At 42.8% G+C, this 26,264-nt stretch overlaps 2 protein-coding genes across 2 annotated transcripts in view; one reads left to right on the top strand and one right to left on the bottom strand.

Moving 5' to 3' along the window:
* The first annotated feature begins 1,742 nt into the window (after positions 1 to 1,742).
* On the top strand, positions 1,743 to 14,404 carry BCL2L14 (BCL2 like 14). The gene is made up of 5 exons (XM_016197512.2): positions 1,743 to 2,178; positions 5,041 to 5,220; positions 7,222 to 7,292; positions 10,232 to 10,498; positions 14,269 to 14,404. The coding sequence occupies exons 1-5, from the start codon at positions 1,743 to 1,745 to the stop codon at positions 14,305 to 14,307; spliced, it is 993 nt and encodes a 330-aa protein (XP_016052998.2). The 3' UTR covers positions 14,308 to 14,404.
* Positions 14,405 to 20,980: 6,576 nt separating this feature from the next.
* Positions 20,981 to 26,264, bottom strand: part of LRP6 (LDL receptor related protein 6) — a 125,886-nt gene continuing 120,602 nt past the window's right edge. The window contains exon 23 of the mRNA XM_016197462.2: positions 20,981 to 25,779. Within this exon, the coding sequence (XP_016052948.1) occupies positions 25,485 to 25,779 (295 nt within the window). The 3' untranslated portion in view covers positions 20,981 to 25,484. The remainder of the gene's footprint in view (positions 25,780 to 26,264) is intronic.

Genomic DNA, 26,264 nt, shown 5'->3' with positions numbered 1-26,264 from the left:
CATTTATTATCACACCAGCTTACCTGCCCACAGGTAGTCTTAGAATAGGACCATTCAGGAAGAAGGGAACATGACTAAAAGCCACCTCAAGACAGAGTCAGAGGGTCTGGGATGATGACAGGTGTACTAGGAAAAAAATAGAAGCTGCCATTTTTGAGCCAGTTTCTGTATTTTGACTTCTCATGCATTGTCTTGGACCGTCACAACACCCCTATTATTCTCAACTAACCTATAGGAAACTCAAGTTCAGAGGGGTGAAGTAGCTAGTCAATGCGATGGCCAGGATTTGAACTCGGGACTACTAATTTGAGGAGCTTAAGCTGTTTTTCAATACATCCACCGCCTGTGAAATTTTAACCCAATGAGAGTTGGTAGGTCCTGGCTTTCTGGTGTGTGGAACAGAAAAGACAATGTAGGCCTTAACATACAATAGAAGAAAACAAAGCAGACTATTAACAAAAAGAAATGTTTTCCCGGTAGGGAACCAGGAAAGGAATTATTTCATGAAAGCTTAAATTGAACAAAATCAGTTTTGTATATCTATCCGGTTATTCGTATGAAAATAAAGATGAAATCCTTCCATCCCTGTCTTTTTTTTTTTTTTTTTTTTTGGTAGCAATCTTTCTAAAACATGTCTGTGGTCATGTCGCTCTCCCACTCAAAACTGAAAAGTTCTTCATTGCCTCCATCAGTACTCTTAAAACTTGTAAAAGAAAAAAAAAAAAGGAAGGCAGGATTTTTCAGAGGAACTCTTAATTACATGGAACACCAAACATGGCAAGAAACAGAAGCAGCCCTGGCTGGTGTGGCTCAGTTGGTTGGGTGTTGTTCCATCCACCAAAAGGTTGCTGGTTCAATTCCTGATCAGGGCACATGCCAGGTTAAGGGCTTAATCCCAGGTAGAGGGCATGCAGGAGGCAGCCAATTGAGGTTTCCATCTCACATTGATGTTTCTCTCTCCCTCTCCCTTCCTGTCTCTCTAAAATAAATAAATAAAATAGAAGCAAATCTATACAAGCTGCAGTAGAGGGTAAAGGGTGAAGGGAGAGAAGGTGGGAAGAGCCATACACCCCAGACAGCTCCCTCTCCTGAGCTGGCCTTCTCCTTTGCCCACCTACCCTCTCCCAAGAAGACCTTCAACCACCCTCCATAGTCTAGGGCTCCTTTTGAAATGTCCTGATAGACCGACATGAGCCAATGCAAAGCTTTCGGCCTAACTAAGGTCCCCCTAGCCTGGCCCTGACTGCCACTTCATTTACTGTCCCTCCATATCGTGAGCCCCAGCTAACCACAAAGCACATGCTTATGCCATACAGTTCTCTCACCACTCTTCAAACATCCTAAATTCACCCATAGTCTCTCCTCTGCGCATCCTGTTCTTAAGTCCCAGTAGCCACCCACCCGCCTAAGCCCTGTCTGTCTTTCAAAGAGCCTCCACTCGTCTTCTCTTTGCAGCGCTCCGTTCCTCCGCACCTTTTCCGCCTGGCTCTCTGCATCCCTGCTCCGGTCCTCGCTCACTGCCTGGAGTTATCTATGTCTATGTCTCTCTTCCTTGTCTCTGTATGACTGAACTTTCAAAAAGAACCCTGACTTCTCCATCTCCAACTACCCCCACCTCCCAGAACAAACAATAGGTGCTCAATGAACGTTCATTGAGCTTCAGCCCCGTCTCTCCTGACCCACAAAGAGCAGGTGGCCCACAGGTAGAGGGCCCATGTGGACTTTGTCGTTGCAGGCCCACCATGTGCACCACCAGCACGTGTGACCTGGAGGAGATCCCTCTGGATGATGACGACCCAGACAGCATCGAATTCAAAATCCTGGAGTTCTATGCCAAACACCATGTCTTCAAGAGCGCGTCTTCAGTCTTCTCCCCAAAGCTGCTGAGGACAAGAAGTTTGTCCCAGAAAGGACTGGAGAGCTGGGCAGCAAACGATTCATGGACACAGGTGTCATGGCCTTGCAGAAGTTCCCGATCTAGTGAGAAGCCCGTAAGCCTTGCCAAGAAAAAGTCCTCCTGGAGGACGCTCTTTGGAGTCGCAGAGAAGGATGAGGGTTCCGAGAGCACACCTGCGGAGATACACCTTCAGGGGCTAAGGAGAGCGGAGTTCCAGGGCCCTCCCGCTCAGCGATGGCCTAGGTCCCTGTCCAACGTGGAACAGGACTTAGGGGTCGAAGGTAGGCTTTGGGGGGATTATTTTCTCCTGCAACCAAACCTTTCCCTTCTTGTGTGCATGGTAGTTCATCTCTTTCCAGCTGGTAATGTGGCCTCAGGCAAGACATTAAATATTATTATTAATATTTAATAATAATTGCCCTACTTCTCTCAAGACGGAGCAGAGAGGAAGTGGTGGCAGTGAAAGGTGACGGGAGTGGTTTTCTGGTTCCACTGTCTGTGAATAAGCTTACTGCCCATGTCCCTAAACCTCTGTGTCAGAGACCAGTCTAAGGGGAAGTGCTCTAGACAGGGCCTCAGGCTGCTGCTCTTCCTGAGTAAGTCAACTCACCTCTCTGGGCCTCTATGTTTCCAGATGTACATTGGGGTACCTCACCCTCCCTACCTCTTAGGAGACATGGAAAGATCAGGTAGCTATATACAAAAGTACTTCACAAAGTCTAAACCACTCTAAAAAAACAACTTCAAAGCATGTTGACAAAATCTCCCCTCGGGACAAAAATACATTGTATTGAATAAAACATTTCACAAAAGACTTCATCATAGAGTTGACCTTCATCCTCAAACCTTAGCATTAAATCTTTTTTACTCCTTCAAAAACATCTAGTACCAGATGCCCAGATTTTAAAATTTTAAAAAACAAGAACAAAAAACCCTCCTGCTAGGCTGATGGGTCTGTGTAACTAATCTATAATTAGTCAACAGGTGGCAGTAATGTCTCAATTTTTAAATCCTGTGACTGTCCTTGCCCTGGCTTGGAGAATCAACTCACATGTGGACAGCTTTAGATCAGGGAAACTTCCACTTCCCACTAGACTCAGAGTTTTAGAACAGAAGTGAGGGTCGGATTATCTGGGGAGCACCTCCTCCCCGAAGTGGTACCGCACCCTCCTCCTGCTGGGTGTGGTCGCTGAGCTCTGGAGCAAACAGAGCAGTTTGAAGGCATCTAAACAGGCTTTTCTGCTTGGCCTGGTCTTTGGACTTTGCCAGGAGACAGAAAAATATTTTACAGACTTTAATCTTCTGGCTTTCCTGAGATGAATGACATTCTCTATTACCATACTACTCAAGTGTCATTTGACCTTTTATTATTTCCTAAAATTTCAAGATCCCTGTATAGATTCATAGATATCCCTAAAAAGTAGAAATGCTTACCTCTTAAATAGGCTTAGCTTTAAACATTTTTACAGTTGTCCTCTCTTTTCACCTTTTCCCCTCCTTGCTTTCTTGTTCAGTAAATTGGTTGGTTGGCTAGTTGGTTTTATGTTGGATATGACCCAGAAGAACCTCGAATTTCATTTCTATTTTGCCACATATAACTCAGAGCTCAGCAGTTGGTGTCACCTGGGTTCTTTTAACAAAAGGTCACCATTTAGCCTGGGCAGCTATTTCCAGGACTTAGGCTCCAGGCTTAATTGAGAACGATGAGGTGATGTCCCAAGACCAAAGTCTAGTAGTGAGAGGCCTTACGATGTAGAAAAATGGATGTCAATACCAATTTTAGAAACTACCAATCCAGGTTCTTTTCCTTGTTCAGCTTTCATTTCTCCACAGCTGTGATTCACTGCATGTGAAATGGTACAGTTAAGAATAGGCTCAGCAGAACATGTTTAGTGGAAAACTCAGATAACTATGGCTTATATAATAAAAGATTATTATTATTATTATTATTATTATTTACAAATTCACTTTTATTTATTTTCTTTTTAGTAAGTTTAAACCTTTGAGGGGAACAGCATTAATGGATTCTGTGTCCAGTGGCCTTAGCAGGAAGATTGTCTTGCCTCTCACCTCTCCTGATTTGTAAAGGGATTTCCAGGGCACACCATCCTTCTGGCCAAAACCGCACTGTTACTTCAAGTCTGTGAATTCAATAGCATTATTTTTCAAACATTACACGATACAATTGCTTCAAATGGCATCAAAGACAAAACTTGTGCAAGCTTCTAAAAATTAAGAACTTAGTAATGAATCAACAATGAATATTTTACTCCAGAACAACTCAGCCATACCACCTGCCCACCCCACCGACCCCATTCCCTACCAGGAGAAGAGCTGCCTGGTCTTTCACAGGCTATGACATTCAGGGAGTCAGTGTCATTTAAACCTTCAGGTCCCAAAATGCTTTATTCTCTAGTTATGTGTGCAAATACAAGACATGCTCTTTTCCTGGGTTATAAATTCTTAAAGGTCGTGGGTTGCACTTTATGTGTTCTTGCTTCCTATCAACAGTAATTGGACATTTCCCAGCAGACCTGGAGGCAAGAGGAGACCCATGACTTTATAAGCAAGGGGAGTTCTGTGTTTACTTGATAATGGATCTGAGTAATGAATATGGCCTGAGAGCAGGGATATTCATCTTTCCTCAGTGACCAACCCCCAAAGGCTTGTCAAACTATTGAATGCCCTCTTATGCACATAAAGGCCAGCTCTCCAAAACAAAAAAGACCTGCAAAAAAAAATACATAAATAAAAATAAAAGCATAATGAGCATTTCCTCAAGCAAAGAGCTAAACACTCCCTTTGTGTTTCTTCCCTCACACAGGGGAAAGGGGACCCTAATTTTGCAAGACTTCAAAAAGAGGGTGGGGAAGGACCATTATTTCAAGGTGGCAATCATTTCTTGGTGGGCTCTTCCCCCATCCCAGCCTCTGCCAGGCAACTGCCAGTGCTTTCTGAGGAATGGCCTGCCTGGCGCGTGCACATGCACACACACACGCACATGCACACGCACACTCCCAGGCCAGCCCAGGCCTTTCCTCTCATCTAGGCTGCTCTTTTCATTTGGGGCAACCCTGCGTACCAATCAGCTCAACCAAGTTCTTCTGGGAAGGGCCTCTCAGCACCATTTTCTCTTGTTTCAGCTGTGGACCCCAAAGTTGCTTCCATTGCCAACCGCGTTGCTGAAATTGTTTATTCCTGGCCACCTCCAGAAGAGCACACCCAGGGAGGAAGCATCAAGTCTAAAGGGAACCTTGTACCACAGGCCCTCTTTTACTCAGAGGGCCTGAGCAACCAATCTCCAGCTGCAAGTGCTAAGAAAGGTAAACTCCCCTCTGAGTGGGTGTCGGGTTGAGCGTTTCCAGCCAGAGGTGTGCAAGCATTCATGTACCATTCGGCTCAGGCTCTGCAACGTAGGAATCTCAGCTGCCCTCGCCCAAGGGCAGGACAGCAGCAGCCTGGAGGCACTGACCTTCAGCTTGAGAGACCAGCCCACGCCAAGGGGAGGGTGCCAGCAGATTGCAGCCACATGCCAAGCTCACTGCTAAGTCCAAAGAAAAGTCTAGTGAGGGAGAGGGGGAAGCACAAGGCGAGCAATCAGCTTTGTCCGCAGGGGGAAATGCAGTGTTAGATTTAATCGTGTTAACAATGGCCAGGGACCAATTGGCTCATGGGAGCGTGGAGAGTATGGATGGAGCAGCAGCCCAGGGATTTATAATATTGCCCTTGGCTCCTGTGAAAAAGCAGGGGGTATGTCAGACACCAGGTCTGGTGCAGACATGAAGCAGAACTGAGAAGTAGTCACCAGACTGGGTCAGTTGTCATCAAAACTGCAGCAATAGCTAGGGCTGTAGATCCCATCAGACTTGCAGGAATTCTGGAATTGAGGGGAGCAGGACCAAGTGGCTGCCACAGGACGGGAAGTTCAGTCCTACGCTCCCTCACTAATGACAGCTCTCTCTCCTGGCTGACCTTCCCCAAACTCCAGCGGTGGTGAAGGGCAGAGGTGGGTCCCGGGTCTGCGACACAGGAAAGCACAAGGCAAGAGTGTCTCCCAACCACGGAAGCAGAGTGGTGAGCTTACCATAGAGGGGCTTAGAGTCAGGGGCCTGGAGGACACCTCTCAGTCTGCTAAGAAGAAAGTGTCTCCACTTTATTGCCATTTGGCGTGTGCCTGGGCGATGTAGAGCAAAACCCCTAAACCAAGCTAACGTTAGAGCTCTTATCCTCTGTGCACGTGGGAAATTTGGGCCGCTGTTGCAACCTTCCCCAAGAGAGCCAGCAGCATCCGATAAAAACTACTCCTGAGCAACGGAGACACGCATTCTCTCTTCTCCCAGGTGACTTGAATCTCAGACTTCCCACTTCCCTTGCCCTTCACTTGACCTTCTTGGGACGTGACGTGCAAGATTAATTTCTTGGCCTCTCTTTCCCTTTTTTCTGGAACAAACATGAGGGCCCCGTGAGTTCAGAGATTGTGCCATAAGTAAAAAAATGCCGTTCTCTCAGTAACTGGCTCTTCTCTGTTTGGCTTCTGTGCCGTAGCAACGACCATTTTCCTCGTGTGTCGTTTTTAGCACGTTTGAGACCAGAAAAGTCCGACTACTCCACCTCCCCAATTCCAACATACACACCAGACACCAACTGTAGCCCATCCCTCCATCCATCTGCCCTTTTAGCCTTCAGGGTGGGAGAACTTATTAATCTTATTTACTTATACCCCACCTTGTTGTAAAGATACGGCATACAAAGTATACGCTTTGGTATGGTAAAATAAATCTGAAAAATAATGTAAAAAGGAAACAGCGGCAAGAAAATAAAGCGGGTTTAGAAGTGAGTTTAGTGCTCGAAATGCAGGCCCGGGAGACTATACCCCCTCTTAGGTGGGGCCACGAATTTGGCTCTCCCTTGTCTAGCAGCCCTCACCAAGGAGGGGTGCGATCAAATCGAGGACTGATGGTGCCCATGTGGAAACAGCACCATCTGTTCAGGGGAAGCCCAAAGACCAGGGAGAAATGTCTCCAAAATATCTTTACAGATAGGATCATGTGTAGTGGAACTAACATCTTCAACAACGTTGTTACAGTAAGTAGAGTGATGAATTTCACAGTGAGAATTGGGGGCTCAGGGAAGAGAGAAGAAAGGAAAAGAGAGGGTGTCTGGGATGGTTTGTGCCTGCTCAGCAGAGGGGAGGTAAGATTTAATTTGCTAAGAATTACAAAGCCCCTGTCTTCCTCAGTCCCTAACCAGGCTAAGCATTGGCACTGGGAAAATTTAAGAAATTTTTTTTTTCTTGAAAGAAATAACTGGAATTTTCCCGACAGACCTAGATGACCAACTAATTGCCAAAATCGTTGAGCTGCTGAAATACTCAGGGGATCAGCTGGAAAGAGAGGTAGGGAGCTCCTTGACCTAACGGGATTCCTTTCGGTGCCCATGCACTGGTACGTGAGAATGGAACTGTACTCCAGGTTGTATTCCTTTTCCAAGTTCTGGTTTCCACTTAGCCCTAAATTTTATTTCCCTTGGAGTCAAAATTCTTCATGCTGGCAGCATCTCAAAAATGAATCACTTTGGAAAACATAACTAAACCTTCTGGAGCCTCCTTGGAATTCTTGGAAACGAGGAAAGTAACTTTGTTATTGTAAGAAAAGACACCAATAAATTACAGTTTGCTGGATAGAATTCTGAATCTAACTCCCCATGTAACTGATCCTCAGGGAAGTTTAGACTCTTGTGCTGGCCCCGCAGCCGGGATATCTGTGTCCCACAGCCGCGCCAGGGCTGGGGCCCCGTCTGAAATCTGCCCCCAGAGTGGCTGGACTCTTCTCTGCTCAGGGTCTCTCTCCGCACTTCGGCTGGGGAGGCCAGTTAGTGTTACTTGGAACTTTGGATTTCCTGCCGTTTAGAAGTGGAGGCCCGTCACTCCAATTAGAAACATGTGAGAGGCGCCTTCAGCTGGAGCTGGTGAGCAGGCCCCCAGTGTACCCAGAAGGGCTTCTCGCCGCCACCGCCTCGGTGTCCATCACCCACAGCGGCCTGGCAGTCTCTAGGGCCTGCCAACCGGGGGCGGCCTGGGACCCACTTCCTTGCCTGGCCGGGATCCCTGGGGAAGAAGTCAGGCCCAGGGGGCTTCTGCAGGAGGCGCAGCGCTGACTGCCCCAGGCACAGCGAGCTCTGGCTGCTCTCTCAGCCCCCTTGTCGCAGGCGCCCAGCAGATGGGGCCCGGGGCGCTGAGGGGCGTGAGAGACGGTGCGGAATGAGAAACAGTGAGAAGACCAGGGACCTTAGACTGAAGAGAAGGGGTGCGTGAACTTCGGGGTCACAAGTTGAAGGTGTTCGGGAGTGCACAGGAAGCAGAAAATAGAAATGGTGCATGACTTAAGGACACCCCTGTGTTTCTCCAGAACCAACACCAATGGATAGGAGTTGCAGGGCGATTGATTTCTCCGCACTTTAAGAATGACCTTCCCAGCACTTGCGGCTGCCTCTGAAGGGACGATTGTCCTGTAGGAGCTCAAGCGGATGCCAACAACCAGGCGCAGTTCAGTTCCTGACCTGGGAGGGATGCATTACATGTCCTCGAGGGTTCCTTACAGCTCGAAGCTTCTGTGGCTCTCACGGCAGCCTCCTTCCCTGATGCCTTGGCAGTGACTTGCAGTGGGTCAGGGAGGCCAAGGATGGGAGGTTGGAGGAGAGATGCTTTTCCCTGTCACCCCACAAGTTCCCACTTGAAAAAAACCTCACTTTGTTTGACACACTCTCTCCATGATTTGGGGTGATCCTTTGCATTATTTATGTAGAACACATGGTGGTTCTTTTTTTAAATGTGATTCCTCAGTAGAGAACTCTGGCACGAACACACGAAAGGTCTGACTTGTGCTGTGGGGGTGTGAGTTCCCACCAGAGTGGGACAGTGATGGTGGGAAGGGGCCCCGCCCTGGCTGGGGAGGGCCCTCGCCCTGGCCACAGATTGTCTGCAAAGCCGCTCATCCCCAGAGCACGTGCAGCCTCATGCCCCATCTCCCTGTGATGCCACAGAGCCAGCTGCACTGCAAGGGGCAGGAGAGGGGGCAGGAGGGGGGGGGGGAGCAGGGTGCTCTGTGGAAGGTGTTTCTTTCTGGCATTCAGTTCTTTCAACATCTGGCAGAGTCCAGGCTTCCAATGCCTGCTGAGGCTTTGAGTGTAGCTTCCTCAGCTGGGTCACTAATTAAGGGGATGCATTCTCGGTGTGGGGGACCCTGGTCATTCCTGCTTCAGATTTACAGTTCCTACAGGCCCCTGTGTCTCCTGGACATTGGGGGTGGGCTGGGCTCAGAAAAAGGATGCTGCTCCACCAAAATCCTCCCATAACATCTGACCCACCCCTAAATACTGTCTCTCTTATAAACAGTATTTGTTTCAAACCTACTCAGCTCATCATTCCTCAAGCACAGAACTAAGGGATTTTCAAACAAACATTTAGCCCCTGCTGAGACAGTTCTGTGTTCACATGACAAGCATCATATTGATAGACATTGCAGGAATGGCTTTAAATCAGGATGACACCTGCCATGATGACACAAGCCCTGAGTTTTTTAAAAGAAGCAGAGCAATACTTGTCTTTTTGTTAAAGTTATAGAAGCCCAAAGGAGGAAGAGCGGCTAGATACTGGGGGAGGTAAAATAGAATGAATAGAATGATGGAAAGGCAGTGATAGGTTGGTTTTGTGTGTGTGTGTTTCAGTGAATGTATGTCCTCGGGGAGTCTTCCCTGACACCCCCCCCCCCCCCCCGTGCTCTCACAGCATCCTGAAAAATTACTAACATCCCAAGAGCACTTCTCCATGTGGGGCACTGTAATATGTGTTTTACTGAATTACCCTGTAGTATAGTTACTGTCATCATCCCAGTTTAAAGGTGACCAAACTGAAGCCGAGAGGGTAATTTCTCCAAGATTGCACAGCTAGGAAGAGCTGGAGCAGGGGTCTGAGCCAAGACAGTGATTTCAGGCTCTGGGTTCAGTCCCTGACACGACCTCCAGCAAAGCACTTGGCCCTGGATTGTAATTGTCACTAGACTGTGAGCTCCTTGCATGAGGGCCTGGATCTCAAACATCCACATTGTAAGTGCTCAGGAAACATTCCTCAAATGTGGAATGAATGCACTGATTTGTCCCATGAAATGAATTCACAGAGCAAGCACACATCTGGTCCAGTTCTGTAGGACATGGTGCCGCGGTTGAGACAGGAATCCAGGGTTTTTTATTGGGTGTTTCAGTGGCCCCCTGTTGAGCTAGGGATCCTGTCTCACTGGGCCAAGCTTCTCTACTGAATGTTTATCCTCTTGTATGTAGCTGAAGAAAGACAAGGCTTTGATGAACAGCTTCCAGGACGGGCTGTCCTACTCTGTTTTCAAGACCATCACCGACCAGTTCCTAAGAGGTGTAGATACCAGGGGAGAATCAGAGGTCAAAGTTCGGGGCTTTAAGGCTGCTCTTGCCATAGACGCCACGGCCAGGCTCACTGCCATCGACAACCACCCCATGAACAGGGTACTAGGCTTTGGAGCCAAGTACCTCAGAGAGAACTTTTCGCCTTGGGTCCAGCAGCACGGTGGATGGGTAAGTGCACGCTATTTAAAAATGAATCTTCCCAAATCTCAGAGTAGATGGGATGGAACGTTTGGGTTTGTTTGTTTTTTAAATGAAGGGAACACATCCTTGAAACGGTTCTCATGGGTTTAGGACACTTGAGTGGCAAAAAATATATCCCATTGAGGGGAACATATTTTTAGTGATTATCTTCATCATCAATAAATATTTACTGAGCTCCCAAAGGGTACATGGGGTATGTGTGTCAGGGGAGAGGGACTGGTCAAATATAACAGGAAATGAGGAGATGCTGAGAGATTAAATGTTTAGATAGATATAATTTCTGTGTTCACAAAATTTACAGGCAGCGGATGTCTGGCAGTGAGTCAAGGAGAGGCAGGGCATGCCTCATACTTTCAGATGCTCAAAGAGCATGGGGATAATCCTCATGCAGAGATTCAGGGTGACAATGACATTTTTGTCATTGCTGCCTTGACCCAGAATTTTGACAGGGACATTTTGATACAAACTAAAAAGCAAACAGTGAAATTTTCATCTGTTTTAAATGACCTGATATCAAACAAAACAGCTATCTTCACCCCCATGCCTCAGCCTCAACTCTTCCTCATCCGTTATTCCCGTTCCTTGAGATTTCCTTCAAATTGTCATGTTTAAATGGCCTCATAAGGTCAACCTTGTCAAAACACTTTGCCCCGAGCTTTAAATCTCAGAAATTAGGCCTTTGCCCCATAGTATCATTATTCCTCTTTCCACTAGAATGCTCTAGCCAGCAGCAGGGTTAAGTCTCTTTGAGGCATGGCCAGTGTGACCCTAAGGCCTCCAAACAGGCTTAGTCTTGGAAACCAGAGAGAAAGTACAGTTGGTCTTGCCTGAGGAACTGAAGTGCCCTCCACAGTCTTCAGCAGATGTCCATTGAGCTACCCCAGTCTTCTGTTCTTTGCTATTTCCCACTTTTGCACCAGATATGATAGCCCTTAAGTGGCTGATCTGAACAACTAAGGCTCTTAACTATTCTAAATTCAAGCTGCCTTAACTCATGCTAAGAGGACAGAGTCCTGGATATTATTTCAGCTTTAACTGTTCTTCCTTCCAGGACCCCCTCAAGTCCCTCCTCTGCCTCAGAGCCTTTCCCGACAGCTCCAGCTCAAGGTCCTCACCAGCCTCTGAACCTCTTATAACACTTCATGTTTGCACTAGCATTATACATAGGAAATCACCATCATTGTTGGTCCTGTTAATATATTTTTCCAGAGAGATGTATCAATTGGGTTCACGGGCCAGTTCTCGAAAGTCTATTTAGTTAATTAGTGTAGCTGAAATGCCAGAAGTGTTCTATAAACAATGGTGGTTCCACACCAAATGCACAAGCAAGAAAAGAAAGAACACATTGGACCACATCAAAATTAAAAACATTCCTGTTTCAAGGAACATCATCAAGAAAAGTGAAAAGACAACCCATGTAATGGGAAAAAATATTTGCAAGTCGTATACCTGATAAGGGACTTGTATTTACAATGTGTAATGAACTCTTAAAACTCAACAATAAAAAGACAACCCAATTTTTAAAATGGGCAAAGGATTTGAATACACATTTCTCCAAAGAAGATATACAAGTGGCTAATAAACATATGAAAAGATACTTGCCTGACCTTCATTTCAACATGAAGGAAATGCAAATCCAAACCACAGTGAGATTCCATCTCACATCCACTAGTATTGCTAAAATAAAAGACAAGTGTTGATGAGGACAGGAGAAATTCAAACCCTCATACATTGTTGGTTGGATTCTAAAATGATCCAGTCTCTTTGGAAAACGATTCAGCAGTTCCCCCAAATGTGCAACATAGAGTTACCAATTCCACTCTGTGGTACATACCCAAGAAAACTGGAATGTTCCCATAAAAACTTGTACATGAATGTTCATAGCAGTATTCATTATTCATAAGCCAAAAAGTGGAAAGAACCCCAATGCTCATCAGTAATGAATAATGACCTGAAAAACCAAATGTGGCACATTCATACAATGGAATATTATTCAGCCACAAAAAGGAATGAGGTACTGACAGATGGATGACCCTTGGAAACATTATCCATAGTGAAAGCAGTCAGACAAAAGGGCCATCTATTGTATGATCCCATTTGTATGAAATGTGCAGAATAGGCACATTCACAGAGAGATTAGTGGCTTCCTGGGGCTTTGGGGAGAGGGAGTGGGGAGTGACTGCTAATGAATAGGAGTTTCTTTTTGTGGAGATGCAAATGTTCAGATGCAAAAAATCAGATAGAGGTGATGGTTGCACAACTTTAAATATATTAAAAGCCAATGAATTATATACTTTAAAAGGATGAATTTTACATCATATTTCAATAAATCTGTTATGAAAAATCGTGATTCTAATTCTTGTAAGCAAATAAAAAGGAAAAAATGCAAACATTTTTTTAATTTTTTTTTTTAATTGGCTGCTGGTGCTAGAGAGAAAAAAACACACTTCTAATTAGAGAAAATAGATGGATTTTTCAGTAGAAATAATAAAGGGAGTTTTCAAAGGCATTAGAATTTGATGGCACTAGTTCTTTATCATTTGTAGTTTCCATTCAGAGTTTATGAGTTTACTTATCCAGGTCATCATAAATCCTGATTTCAAGGCTTGGCCATCATTCGGTTTAGTTTGGAGCATGAAGCTGGAAATTAGGGGAGGGAGGAAAAAAGAATGAGAATGGACTGATTTTCCCAAAGTGACAGAGAAAGAGTTGCAAAACATAAGGATGTTGATTAAAAATATCTGTGAGTTGATCAGAGCTACAAAAGGATGGAGGAGATGTGGACTGGGACCTGTGCTCAGTTTCCCTGAACAGGAAGAAAAGATGATACTGGGTGGGAAGCCTCCAGGGACTTCCATCGGCTCAGGTATTTCGGGGTCTCTCCGGGATGTCCTCGTAGGGTCATGGAAGGAAGAAATGACTCCTAGGCCTTCAGGAGCTCGGGCTCGTTCTGAACGATCTATCTCAGCAGTCCCGTTTCATACAAGCGCCCCTAATCTTCCCAACCAAACTGCAGGTCTTTAAGGGAAAGATTATGTATTTTATGTCTCTTTTTATCCCGCCTAGCTCCCATCACTTTTATATACATCAGAGATGCTCAGCCAATACTTGGAGAGTGAATCAACCAATCGAATGAATGACTGTATAGTAACTGTTTATAAAGCTTGCTAAACAAGCTACAGTGAGGTTTTATTTTATTGGTTGATTTGGGGGGAGGGAGAGAGAGAGAGAGAGGGAAAAACATCGATTTGTTGTTCCACTTATTTATGCATTCATTGCTTGATTCTTAACTGTGCCCTGATCGGGTATCGAACCCAGAACCTTGGGGTATCTGGACGATGCTCTAACCAACTGAGCTACCCCATTAGGGCTCTACTATGAGATTTTAACTTACTCCTTGGCCCCTTTTCCTCATTCTCACGTTACCCCGAGATCCTGATCACCTCATACACTCTACAGCCCTCTGAAAGGTTAGTAAAAGGAAAGTCACCAGCCCTCCCACACCTACTCTTTTGAATGTTAAGTAACAGCATCAAAGCCTTTTCCCATCTAGCCTGTGAGCCCCGGATGTGTGGATGCCAGTCACCTTTCCAAACCCTCCCCCAGCCCTAAACTTAGTCTCTGAGCCCCCGGGCCATGCCTGGGATAAGAGAGCGGAGTTAACAGGCACATGTTTTCACTTCAACAGTAAATCACACATGGAATTTTAAGAATCTATTTCTCTTTTTCCCCTCTAGGCAAAAGTACTTGGGATATCACTTGAAGAAGTAGACTGAAACATCAGGAGGTGTGTAATCTGGAATACTCATGGGTCAACCGTGGTCCTGTGTACCTCGGCCTCAGCACAGACTCCAGGAGAAAATAGAAGTGCACAAGGCAGATGGAGCATTGGAGTTTTCAAACCCATCATTACTGTGAACCAAGAGCATCCGAGAGGCGTCATTCGTGCCCAGCTCATAGACTGTGTTAGTGTGGCCTCGACACTCATGTGTTGCAGGCCCCCCATTGAGTGTGAGGAAATCTAGAAAAACAAGTGGTAATTTTCTTCTCAAACATTCAGAACAGAAACCGTCCCCCTGCCTCTGGTGGCCACCTTAGGGAGAGCAAAACGATAAACTGCATGTGCCTACTCTTTGGTTTCCAGTACTGTTTATTTTTAAACCACACTTGGGACGGCCTAATGACATTGTTTCGAGCCCACCTTTAGGATGTTGCTGTTCATGTTAGTAGACGTAGCTCAGAGAGCCTCGAGTTTACTGCTGTCCACTCATTTGGGGAAACGCTTCCATATCTGCCTTTTTGACTCACTTCTCTGGGAGAATTCTTGGGCGGTTTGAAAAAATTTCATTTGGCAGAAAACAATTACTCCTACTGCCCTCAACTCTCAGTGACCCCGTCTCTGTCTCAAGGTCGTTGGGACTTTCTTTGTTATTTTTTGCGGGGGGGTGATGATTAGTAGCTGGTAAAATAAATATGTGGAAAGACCACTGTCATAAGAGTATCTTGTGGTTAAAATAAGCAATAAGTAATAGTACAAAAATTTCTGTCAGGATCAAATGAGTTAATTTAAATAAAGTGCTCAGAACCAAGATGGAATTTAGAGCCAAGTGTTCACTCATGTTCCCTGCTATGTGCTGCCCAGAGCTAAGCTGGAAACTTCCTCTCCTCTCGAAGCAGTCACTGATTGTTTTCCTGAAATGGATACTCTTCAGAATGAGGTCTTTTAGTAAGTGAAATATGTTCCATAGTATTTAAGACACACAACAATGTTTAAAAACACGTTCAAATGATAGGGCCTCACAAATTTCTGGATCTCTAGCACCCAACACAGAACCTGACATAAAATAGGTATTTAATAAACCTCTGATGAACAAATAAATGAACGAGTTGTTCAGACATACTTTCAACCTCAAGAGAAAAGTGGACCTATCTATTATCACACATGCTTCACTACCCAACCCACCTCAATTAAAATTACTCTTCCTTCCTTCCTTCCTTCCTTCCTTCCTTCCTTCCTTCCTTCCTTCCTTCCTTCCTTCCTTCCTTCCTTCCTTCCTTCCTTCCTTCCTTCCTTCCTTCCTTCCTTCCTTCCTTCCTTCCCCCACACTGAAAGGCAGCAATGTTAGCAATACAGGAGTCTCCTTTCCCAGCTGGAGACCCTGGAGACCTCTTCTCCCACTTTCATCCAACCATTTCAAACATCTGCAGTCCTCCCTGTGCATTATGAGAGCTTGGAGTCCAGAGGCTTCAGAGCAATCTTTTCTCCATTTGAAGTGTTCTTGCCTGCTGTTCCTCCTTCCCCTATTCCCAGTTTCCACTAGCTCTAGCCCATCTTTCCAAATTCACTCCTCCATTTCCTCCAGGAACCATCTGTAATCCTCCCTTGGGCACCAAGGGGCTACATTTGGATGCCTTTCCTCATAAGGATGCTTCTAACACCCTGTATATGGACGTTATACTTAATACATTGTCCTACAACAACCAGTCTTTCACACTGGATTGCAAAAGTTTTCATAAACAAGTATTATGTCTAATTTAACTTCGTATACCTAATGTCTGGCATGTTTTCAGTGCACAATTACAGAATCATACCCTAGCCGGACGACTATAACCTGTAAATAGGTAAGACTGGAGTATGGCCTAAGGTATGTGTGATTTTAACAAGCTCTTCAAATGTTCCAATATCATCTGCAGCTTCCAGCTAAGATGAAGTAATAGTAACTGAATTTAATCTCTGACTTAAAACAACTGGAAAAAAAATAGACAAAATATATGCAAGCATAGTTTTTAGATGAGAAACAAAGAGAGCCCTATGCTTGCCCTTGAATACTGCAGGTAAAGAGTGTTCAGGCTGTGCTGGAAGGGAACCCATGTAGGGCTCAGCAGTCTCCATGAACAGAGAAAATAGAGCCTAGGAGCCAGGGAAGGCCAAGGCAGCTGAAGTTTGTAAGGCAAGTAATGGAGGGAAGAGAATGGCACAAAAAGCTTCAGACATGTGCAGATAGGTCCCCTGGAGTTTTCAGATGAATACTGAACGGCACATGCATATAAAGACACTAATTACCCAAGGATTCGAAAAAGAACACCTGAAAATATTAAGGGATCGCTTTCCAAAGCTCACGCAGTTTTGGGAGTAGTGCCTATTTCCACTATCCAAAATGGAAAAACCTCAAAATGTGCATGGCAATAGGTAAAATAGAAGAACTTTGCCTCAGTAATGGGAAAAAATTAGCCCTAGACTAAACACACTTCTGGTTCTGCCCAACAAAGATGAAAAGCAAGAACCAAAAGGATTAAACTATTATCAAGTAACTTAGCTGTGTTCCAGAACAAAGCTCAAGAATCTTTACAGGATCACAAAAATATCCAATACTTAACAAGGTAACATTGCCAATGTCTGGTATCCAATTGAAAAATTATAAGCAAAAAAAAAAAATGAGATCAATAATGAGGAGAAAAATCAAGAAAAGGCGCCTTGGAAATGATACTGCTGATAGAATTACTAGACAAGGACATTAAAACTATTATAATTGCATTTCATATGCTCAGTAAGCCAAAGGAGAGACTGAACCTCTAAAGCCCACATAGAAATTATAAATATGATTTAAACCAAACTTGTAGAGAAGAAATCTGTAACTCTGAGATGAAAAATAGACCGGACTGGATTAACAGCAGACTACACATTGCAGGAGAACATGTAAGCAAACTCAAAGATATAGCAATAGATTCTAAGTAACACAAGAGAAATAAGACTGGTAAAGAAAACAGAGCAATAGTGAAATGTGGGGTGACTTCTACTGGCCAATATATGTGTAATTGGAGTGAAAAATTTCCAAATCTCATGAAAACTATCAGCCCACAGAACCAGGAAACTCAATGAATGCCAACCACAAAAAACGTAGAAAACTATAGCAAGGCACATCATAAGTTGCTCAAAACCAGTGATTACAAAAAATCCTGAAAGTAGACAGAGAAAAAGGCACATTATATACTCAGAAACAAACAAAAATGATAGCAAATTTTTCTTGTGAAACAATACAAGACAGAATAAAATGTAGTATCATCTTTCAAGTATCAAGAGAAAAAAGACTGTCAACACAGAATTCTATACCCAACAAAAAGATGTTTTAAAAAGGAAGGTGAAATAAAGACTTTTTGAGATATACAAAGCTAACAGAATTCCTCACCAGCAGAACTGAATTACAAAAAATGTTAAAGTCTTTTAGACAGAAGGAAAACTATACCAATTAGAAATCTGTATCTACAGAATAAAGAGCACTGGAAATGATAAATACATTGATTGAAAGAAACAGCACTACATAGAACTGGAGGGCCCTAACTCTTTCCTTCCTTCTCATGGAATCCCCTCCCAAATGGACTCTACTGGGCAAAACACAAGAGTCTTCAAAGGCCATGACACTGGGTAATGGTAAAGGGGGAGCTTTTGCTAGGATCACCAGAAGTAAAATAATCTAGATAATCACTTTTGTCTGCCATAAAGCTTGTGTTGTATCATGGGCATGGGGCTGTCTCTCCTTTTGAGGAGTATAAATTCCTTTATGCAGAGCAAGACCAGGGAAGAGGCAAAGGGGGAAGGAGGCTTGGAAGAGGTATCTGGACAGAACAGGATACTACATAGGTGTTTGGACTCCAGAAGACCTGTAATACTGTTCATTGTCTAGAATGCTTTATGTACAAGTAGCTCTCTGGAACAGATAGTGGAACTGGCTGATAGACAAGTCAGGTTCAGAAAACTCTAATAGAGACTAACACCAACAACTGAATGAGTTCAGACATGCCTCGACAGTTAATTAAAATGGAAGAGAGATTAGAATATAAGTCTCAATTCAGTGTTCTTTTCCCTCTGCTGGTAGCGAGACCACCATCAGGTGTTAGACTGGTGGAGTCAGACCAGACTGTGCTTCAGCGACATTGGTACTTGAGTTCTGTCTAGGAGAAAATTCAGAGTCAAGACTCAAACTATATGAGAAAGTTTATTTAGATAGTCATAGAGGTAGAAGTGATCCATAAAAGAAATGGGCTCAGGAAACAAGTTACAGAGGCAAAAGAAAGGCCCTTGGAGCTTAGGAGAAAGGAAGGTGAAGGTAAAAGTAATGTGCCTGGGGCTGGGAGGGGGAAAGGCCAGGTAGGAGGGAGAGTAAGCTGGGTCTTCTGTCCTAAGGGCTTTAAAGGATGGAGATTTTAGGGAAGGTCTCAGAGGAGGGTCTGAATAAAACACTCAGCTTTCCAGGTGTGTCCTACCAGGGTCCTGGTCTCCACTGATGGCTTGGTGCCAGGTTAGAGGCTCATTAATCATGGTAACTGGTCCTGATGTCAACTATGGCTTCTCTTGTCTGGTTTTGCTGCTTTTCTGGGCCTGGAGCTGAAACACAACTGAGGCCTAGATGTATTTTATGCGGGTCAGAATCTCATCGTTGTGGGAGCTTAATGCTTAAGGGCTATTCTCCAGCTCCCTTGTTCATTTCCCCTCTAAAGGGGTCTAACTTCCATGAATAGCAACATGCCAGGGGAGGAAAGGTCAGGGGAGGGTCTGAGCTGAATGACCAGCGATATGAATGCTCAAGGGGGTCTAAACTGCATGACCAGTGATATACTAGGGGAGGAAAGGTCCTTGTTTCCCCAGTTTTGCCCCTTGCTAGGCCCCCCAGGGCTTTCTGCCCTGATGACCTTCAGTACCTGTCCCATCATCCTTGCTCTGCTCATATCTACCTACCTAGCACACCTCCACCCACTGCCAACTGTGTCTGATTAAAATTTTGCACTGTAGTTTTTCATATGCAAATTTGGCATTTCCTGTCAAGCTTGGTCATTAACCCATTGAATAACCTGAGGGGAAAAATGGGTTAACACAGTACATGGTGCACAATAAATGCAAACCCAATGTCACCAAAACTGTCCTTTATTTTTAGCCCCTTTATTGGAGATTGGCTTTATATGGTGATTAAATCTGAATTTACAACGCAAATCTCAGGTAGATAATTTTCAGGGTTGGTGCAAACAAAAATATCTTCTCTAAGTTCTCAGCTGGGACCCTGTAACAAAAGAGATTAACAAGAGAAAACATACAAATGTATTTAAATTTTACATGACACGGAGCCCTCATAAGGAAATGAAGACACACAGACATGGTTAAACCTGAGTGTTTTTATGCTAGGCTTGACGGGAGTGGAAAGTGATGGAAAGACACGATGGGACAAATAGTATGAGCCAAGTGCAGTAAACTGGAGGGAAATTAGCAAGGCTTGCTCAGTCAGATTCCTGTGTCCCTCCGCTTCTATGTTAAGGAGGCTCCTTTCCTCTGGTATGGGGAGGACACCTCTCACATGAATTTATGACCTACTTCAGGGGAAGGTCAGAGACTCCTTCCTGGACATGTAGTTTCTCAAATTCCTTCAGCTTAAAATATTCAAAACGCCAAGGTGCCATATTTGGGGGTAGTGTGTCCTGAACTCCATCAACAAATTTAAACCCAAATTTAAATCAAGTCATCCTTTGATTTAAATTTAAAAATCACTAAATTGAAGTGCAACCACATACAAGGTAAAGAATTAAAATTAAAAAGACTGTATAGCCCTGCCTAGTTTTGCTCAGTGGTTGGAGTGTCAGCCCGTGGACTGAAGGGTCCCCGGTCCGATTCCAATTCCAGCCAAGGGCACATACCTCGGTTACAGGCTCAATCCCTGGCCCTAGTCGGGTTTGTATGGGAGGCAACCAATCAACGTGTTTCTTTCATATCCATGTTTCTCTCCCTTTCACTCTCTGAAAAGCAATGAAAAAAATATCCTCTGGTGAGGATTTTAAAAATAAAAAGACTGTATAAACTTAGCTGAAAACCTACCTGGAGGAAAGTTTATCCAAAACCAGTTGTACTGTTTTTCCCATTCTTGTACCTGCCTTTAAATCAGGCAAACCACTATGTATGTGGTCAGGTGGATACTAGACTTATTGGGATGGGGGGGTGGTGTCACTTCGTAAGTTGCATAAATGTCTAACCACTATGCTGTACACCTGAAGCTAATATTGAATGTCAACTATACTTGAAAATAATATTTTTAATTAGAAATAAATCAGGCAAATCATCCATAGTTTTGCCTTTCCTTATTCTGACGCAACTGTAAATGGCACAACTTTTGTAACTTCTGTTTTCCCTCCAGAATAAAAAATGGGAGCAGTCAGCAAAGAAGTCAAGGTAAGCTCTCCAATGCAAAAGCATCTGCTAAGGAAAGACATTTATATTAAAGCTTCGTTTCCGTTAACCACCTGATGTTTGAGCTCAATCACTGCTTAATAAAAAGCCGTTTTCCCAAGGTTGTGTTTTATTTGAAGTAAAAATAAAGGTAGGTTTTGTTGTGTCTGAAGCACAATAGTTGTATATCACAGCAAAGCACAAGCAGATGGTTTCAATTTCTTGCTGAAAAGAAATGACACTTTTATTTTCCACCGTTTTATTATAAAAATCAACTTTTCATTTGTTACAACTCAGCTTATTGTAATAATCAAAAGGGGGGTTTTATACAAGGTATTTTTATACAGTTTACAATTAAAGCACTTATTTTACAAAAAGGGGGAGTGAATAGTGGACAAGGGCTGACCAAATGTTGGCCATTAAAATATAAATACATCCTTGCAAAGCACCATCGTACCAAAGTCCATGGACAAGAAACACCAGCTGACTTTAAGACAAAACAAAGATTAAAGCTTAAGAAAAAAATTTAAAAACACAAAGGATAAACATCTGAAAGCAGCACCAGATCCTTCACTTGCAAATCAGGCTAGTCCAGCTTAAGCTTCTCGGTATCCTCTTTACTCCTTTTAAATTTTCCTCGCTAATCCCAGATACTGAATTTCATGTAACGTTACATTTAATCACTCTCTTCGCTTTATTTTCCTTTTAATATCCGTATTAAAGGAATGTTCATATATATATATATATATATATTCACATACATATATATGCATCCCTACCCTGATTATATTTTATTTAAAAAAGAATGGACAGTTAAGCAAAAGCAGCTGTCTATAATTTTTTGGTGTTAACTTTTAGGCAAACCCTAAGTAACAGTGGGGAGAAAAGTTTCTGTTAGGTCTACAGTCCTCTTCTGAGTACAAGAAATTGCTTAGTTTATAATTCTATCTGTAAAGTCATGAATAATTTTTTCAGCAGTAAACTTAATGGTTTAAGAATGCCTTACGAAAAAGAAAACCAGAGTCAAGTGTACTGCACTGAAAAAGGGTGAGGAGAGCCAGTAATTTCTCTCTAAATCATCTAGATTACCCTAAAAATCTACCTCCCCCCTCCACTCAGGTACAGGTTTAGTTTAATAATACACAGAATGAAGACAAATATCCTGAGTATGCAGACATACAACACTCATAATTTAAAATACTTAAAATACCAAGAGTAAAATGGTATATTTTAGATCCAAAGTCCTCTAAAACCTTGAGAATTTCAAAGGCTAAATTTTGAGACTATTATGAAATGATGCCCTCCCCACAGTCAGAAACCACACATACTACCAGTACTCTCTAAAATCATGTTATTTCTCTTAGCTCACTTTAGGCTTGGGATAAGAAAAGCAATACCAAATAAGATTAAATTTCTTGAGTTTAAAAATTCTGAGGACATGTTTTAAACAACACTGATTATAAACTTCTTTATGGTTTGGTTCGCGTCTACACCTAGTGTATATTCTCATTTGTAAATGTCCAAATCTTTGTCAGCCAACTGGTATTTACATACTCATATCCACACTCCACACTATGTAACTTAATAAAGCATAACATATTTGGGGTTTGAAAAGCCCAAGATTTCTGTTTCTGAATTTTGTTAGATGTGAAATGGTAAATATGCAGCTCTTACGGCATGCAAATTAATGGAGTGACATGTTTTCTCCTGCAAGAGATAAAACAATTTTAAAACTACGTTTCTAAGCATCTCATCTAGGCATAGGACTAGACAGGGAAACAACAGCAGTGCACCTACTGCAGAGAAGCTGACTTGCTTAAGGAAAGCCCCTCTAGTACCGGAAGTAAAGAACATCTACAACTTTACTGCTTACCCCCACTTATCCCCTCCCCCCCATTAGATTTCCAAGTGCACACCACCCATTTATAATAGCTGTCCTCGCCGGTCAGAGCAGAGCTCCTTGGGCCCCTGTTCAGAGGACCAGGGTTCTGCAGGAGCCAGGGTCAAAGTTAGCGAAGTTCAGTTCTTAAAAGACCACTCCAACGCGGGAGAGCTTACTACAGTGCACTGAACGTATGCTCTGCTTAAGCTAATTTCTCAGACAATTCTAACCGTATCAGTAAGTGGGTGTACCTTAAGATATGCTCGAAATAAATACTTTTTTAATTTAAGAAATCTAATGAAATTTTATTCACCCCTCTCCCCCATGGATAATGAATCTAGCAATACACCGAGTTCAAAACCCTTTTTGATTTTTTATCCTTAGTTTTTCTAATTAAAGCTCTTGTGTTTAATAATTAAGATAGTTTACTTAAGCTTAACTGTCCATGTAACCAGAGGGTCGATAAATCTTTCCTGAATTCTGACAATTCTCTCATTTTAAAGGTACTCCCCCAAATATTAAAAATCCATCTCAACTACCCCAGAAAGAGGATTCTAAGACTAAGCTGAACTGCCTTCAAATAATTTCAAATTGGCACACAAATTAGCATTTTGCAAGAAGAGGCCATTGCCATCGCAGTACAAGCACTTGGACTGAGATACAACAAGGCAATATTCTTCTTAGTTTATTATAGTGCAAGTTTCCACATGGGAAGCCCACCAGATAAAGATGCACATTAAAAAATGTAAACATATAGAATTCTCAAATTCTAATTGACACCCAGTTATTGCTAACCTTTCCGTCTTCATTTAAGCATCAAGTGCCCATGTGTGTCACAGAATGTGCCTTCTGTGTCCATTCTGTTAGGTTGGGGGCACTTTGTTCCATGAACAGGAAGAGTTACGGCTATAGTCTGACTGAAATGCAAGACACTGCTGGATCACCATTTATTTATATGCAAAACCAAGTGCACCTGATTCTTAGAAGGTGTCCCCAACAATCTAAGCAGTATTCTGAAAACACTTTTCTCTCTAAAAAGTTTACTTAGGTATTTTTTAATTGCTTAAAGAATTACTTCACCTTTGCCAATATTCTGAATCCTTCCTTCCATTGTTTTTTTCTTGGGCCCTGAAATCCAGAGAAGCCTCAGCAAGACAGAATTTTTAGAAAAACCATTCAGTAACTAACTGACCAACATCTGTTAAGGTAAAAAAATACATTAGTTTAAAAACACATTCAATTTTAGCAGAGAAATGCTGGAAACATGTGAAAAGCAGGAAATTAACTTCTGGCAAGATGGCAGAGCAGTGCTAGACTCATTCCACAGGTCAGCCCTGATAGCTGAAGATGCAGCAGCCCCAGTGCTGCACAGGCCAGCAGGTTACGTAAGAGCCTTCCATTATCCCCTCCACCCGAGTTTTGATGGCTGAGAAGTTAACAGTTTACCTTCTCATTTAATCTGTACTGTTAAATTTGTTAAATCGTCTTAATCCATAATGGGATAAGAGAGAACACACATAAATATATATAAAAGGTGATTATAAGGATAATTCGTGGATAATTTGAAAACATTCACATTAGGTAACAGAAAGATATTAAACTCATGTTGCATGTTAGAAGAGGTATGTATGTGACATCATTCTGAGAAAAATTGGCCTAAAGAACATAAAAATGTCACAAGCAGTTACTAAAGGGAAAACCTAATGATAACAAAAAGCTCTCCTTTTACACAGATTGTCTCTAACCAGAACATATTTAAATATTTTAGTAGGAAAAATATATATAAAAATGATTTTATATTGTGATATTACATGCTGAAAGTACTGCAAGGATATATGATCAATTTACAACAAAAACATAATGGTTAAATTTGTAATTCTTAAAACACTGCCTACATGTGTTGTAAGAAGAGAGTTTAATGAGCATTAAAACAATCTTAGAAGAGGAGCGATAATATGTCTACCCTTTGATCATTATGCAAAAACAGCAGTCAAACTGAGGAGATAAGCCTATATGAGAATGGAGCTAGTATAAATATTAAAATAAAACCTTAATTTAGAAAATTCCATTTAATCAATCCTCAGATAAAAAGCTTTGAATAAGTCATGATATCTTGGCAAAACGGCTTATAAAGCTGCTGGGGGAGCAAGCAAGGTGAAAACACCTAGAGAAAAAAACCCTGAAAGAGGTGTGTGTGGATTCTAAGGTAAGGACAGAAGTCTTGCACACACACGTGGCCCCACAGCATCTTACCAGACAGCTGATCGAAACTACAATAGCAACACCCAGAATGGATTTTTATCCTCACTAAAATTGCTGGATTTCTAGAGAAAACAAAGCCCCACGTCCAAAGTTAGTATTAATTCCTTTTTTCGTTCATGGTTTCTTCAACTTGTTGGCCCTCAAATGTTAGTTAACATGAGGGCTCTCTGGCTACTTCCAAGTGTCAATGGTTTGCTGCTGAGATGGACTTAAATAATTCTTCTTCTTCTATTTTTGGTAACAAAGCCCAGACATTCCTGGTCACTGATGCCTCCATTATTTCTGTTTCCTTGTACTCAGTCACTTCACTGGGTTTAAGGCATGCTTTGTGTATTTAGTTTGCAAAAATAAAACTTTTAGTACAAATTTATTTTTATACAAATTTTTATGGCACAAGCAGCAAATTTGCTGTTTTAAGAAAATATATAAATATCCTTTTCTTCTGTACAAATATCTCCAGTATTCCCTACCCCATTTATAATTTTTAACTGTACATGGTCTGCCTCATCCTTCTCTCGTATCTCCCTCCCCCCCTCCAGATCTCAACCAAATCTGTATGTACATGTTTGCATTGGAGGCAGGCAGAGGAGGAGGGCCCCTCCTCAGGAGGAGTCTGTGCAGGGAGAGGGCGGCGGGGGGTAGAGGTGATGAGAGTAGCTCCTCTCTGTGTATGGAGAAGGTGGGCAGCTTTCATAGTTCTCTTCTGCTGACAAGTATTGGCTTCGGGGTGTGGGAGGTGGGGGCACAGGCTCTGAGTCATAGTTCAAGTCACTAGTGTAGCCCTTGGCTGTTGCCACTGAGGTCATTCTCCGGCTGGGAGCATAGTCACTGTCACAAACATCTGTGCTGCAGGGTGTGGTGGGGGGTGCAAAGTGCCGGTAACTGTATGGCCTGTAGCTGGTATAGGGAGAAAATCAAGAGTTAGTTTTATCAAAAAGTGGTTTTCCCTATCAAAATACAGAGGTATTAGATGTAAACTTCACACTGAAGATAATAAACTACTACAATTTAAATTTGCACAGACCAGGACACAATTTTCAATGGCAAATTGGAAGTAAAAGATAACATGCATTTTATATTTGCAAATAAAATGTGATTTAGAGGCAATTAAAAATGTATAGGATAGAAATGCACAGTCTAGATCCTGGATGTGTGCTTATAGCTTTAACTTAAACTGTACCACAAAATAAAAAAGAACTATTCCAAGTTGTACTTAATGGTAATCTTTGGAAATCTGTCAGTTATACATTCAGCATTTAGTCTAGATATAGTGAACCTCACCAATTTCTGCCCCTTTGTGGACTGTGAGATGAATGGGTGTTCACTCGCTGGGTTGGGTTGGTTTGTTTTTAAAATAGTTTTTATTGATTTTCAGAGAAAAA

This window comes from Miniopterus natalensis, chromosome 2, assembly GCF_054644295.1.
Source record: "Miniopterus natalensis isolate mMinNat1 chromosome 2, mMinNat1.hap1, whole genome shotgun sequence".
NCBI classification, from domain to species: domain Eukaryota; kingdom Metazoa; phylum Chordata; class Mammalia; order Chiroptera; family Miniopteridae; genus Miniopterus; species Miniopterus natalensis.
The sequence above is the reverse complement of the archived record's forward strand: the minus strand, read 5'-3'. Positions and strand labels throughout refer to the sequence as shown.

Excerpts from the sequence above, each read along its gene's own strand:
- BCL2L14 (XM_016197512.2), top strand. The coding sequence starts at position 1,743 with ATGTGCACCACCAGCACGTGTGACCTGGAGGAGATCCCTCTGGATGAT. Across the intron at positions 2,179-5,040 it reads ACAGGACTTAGGGGTCGAAG|CTGTGGACCCCAAAGTTGCT; the intron begins GTAGGCTTTGGG and ends CTCTTGTTTCAG. Across the intron at positions 7,293-10,231 it reads GGGATCAGCTGGAAAGAGAG|CTGAAGAAAGACAAGGCTTT; the intron begins GTAGGGAGCTCC and ends TCTTGTATGTAG.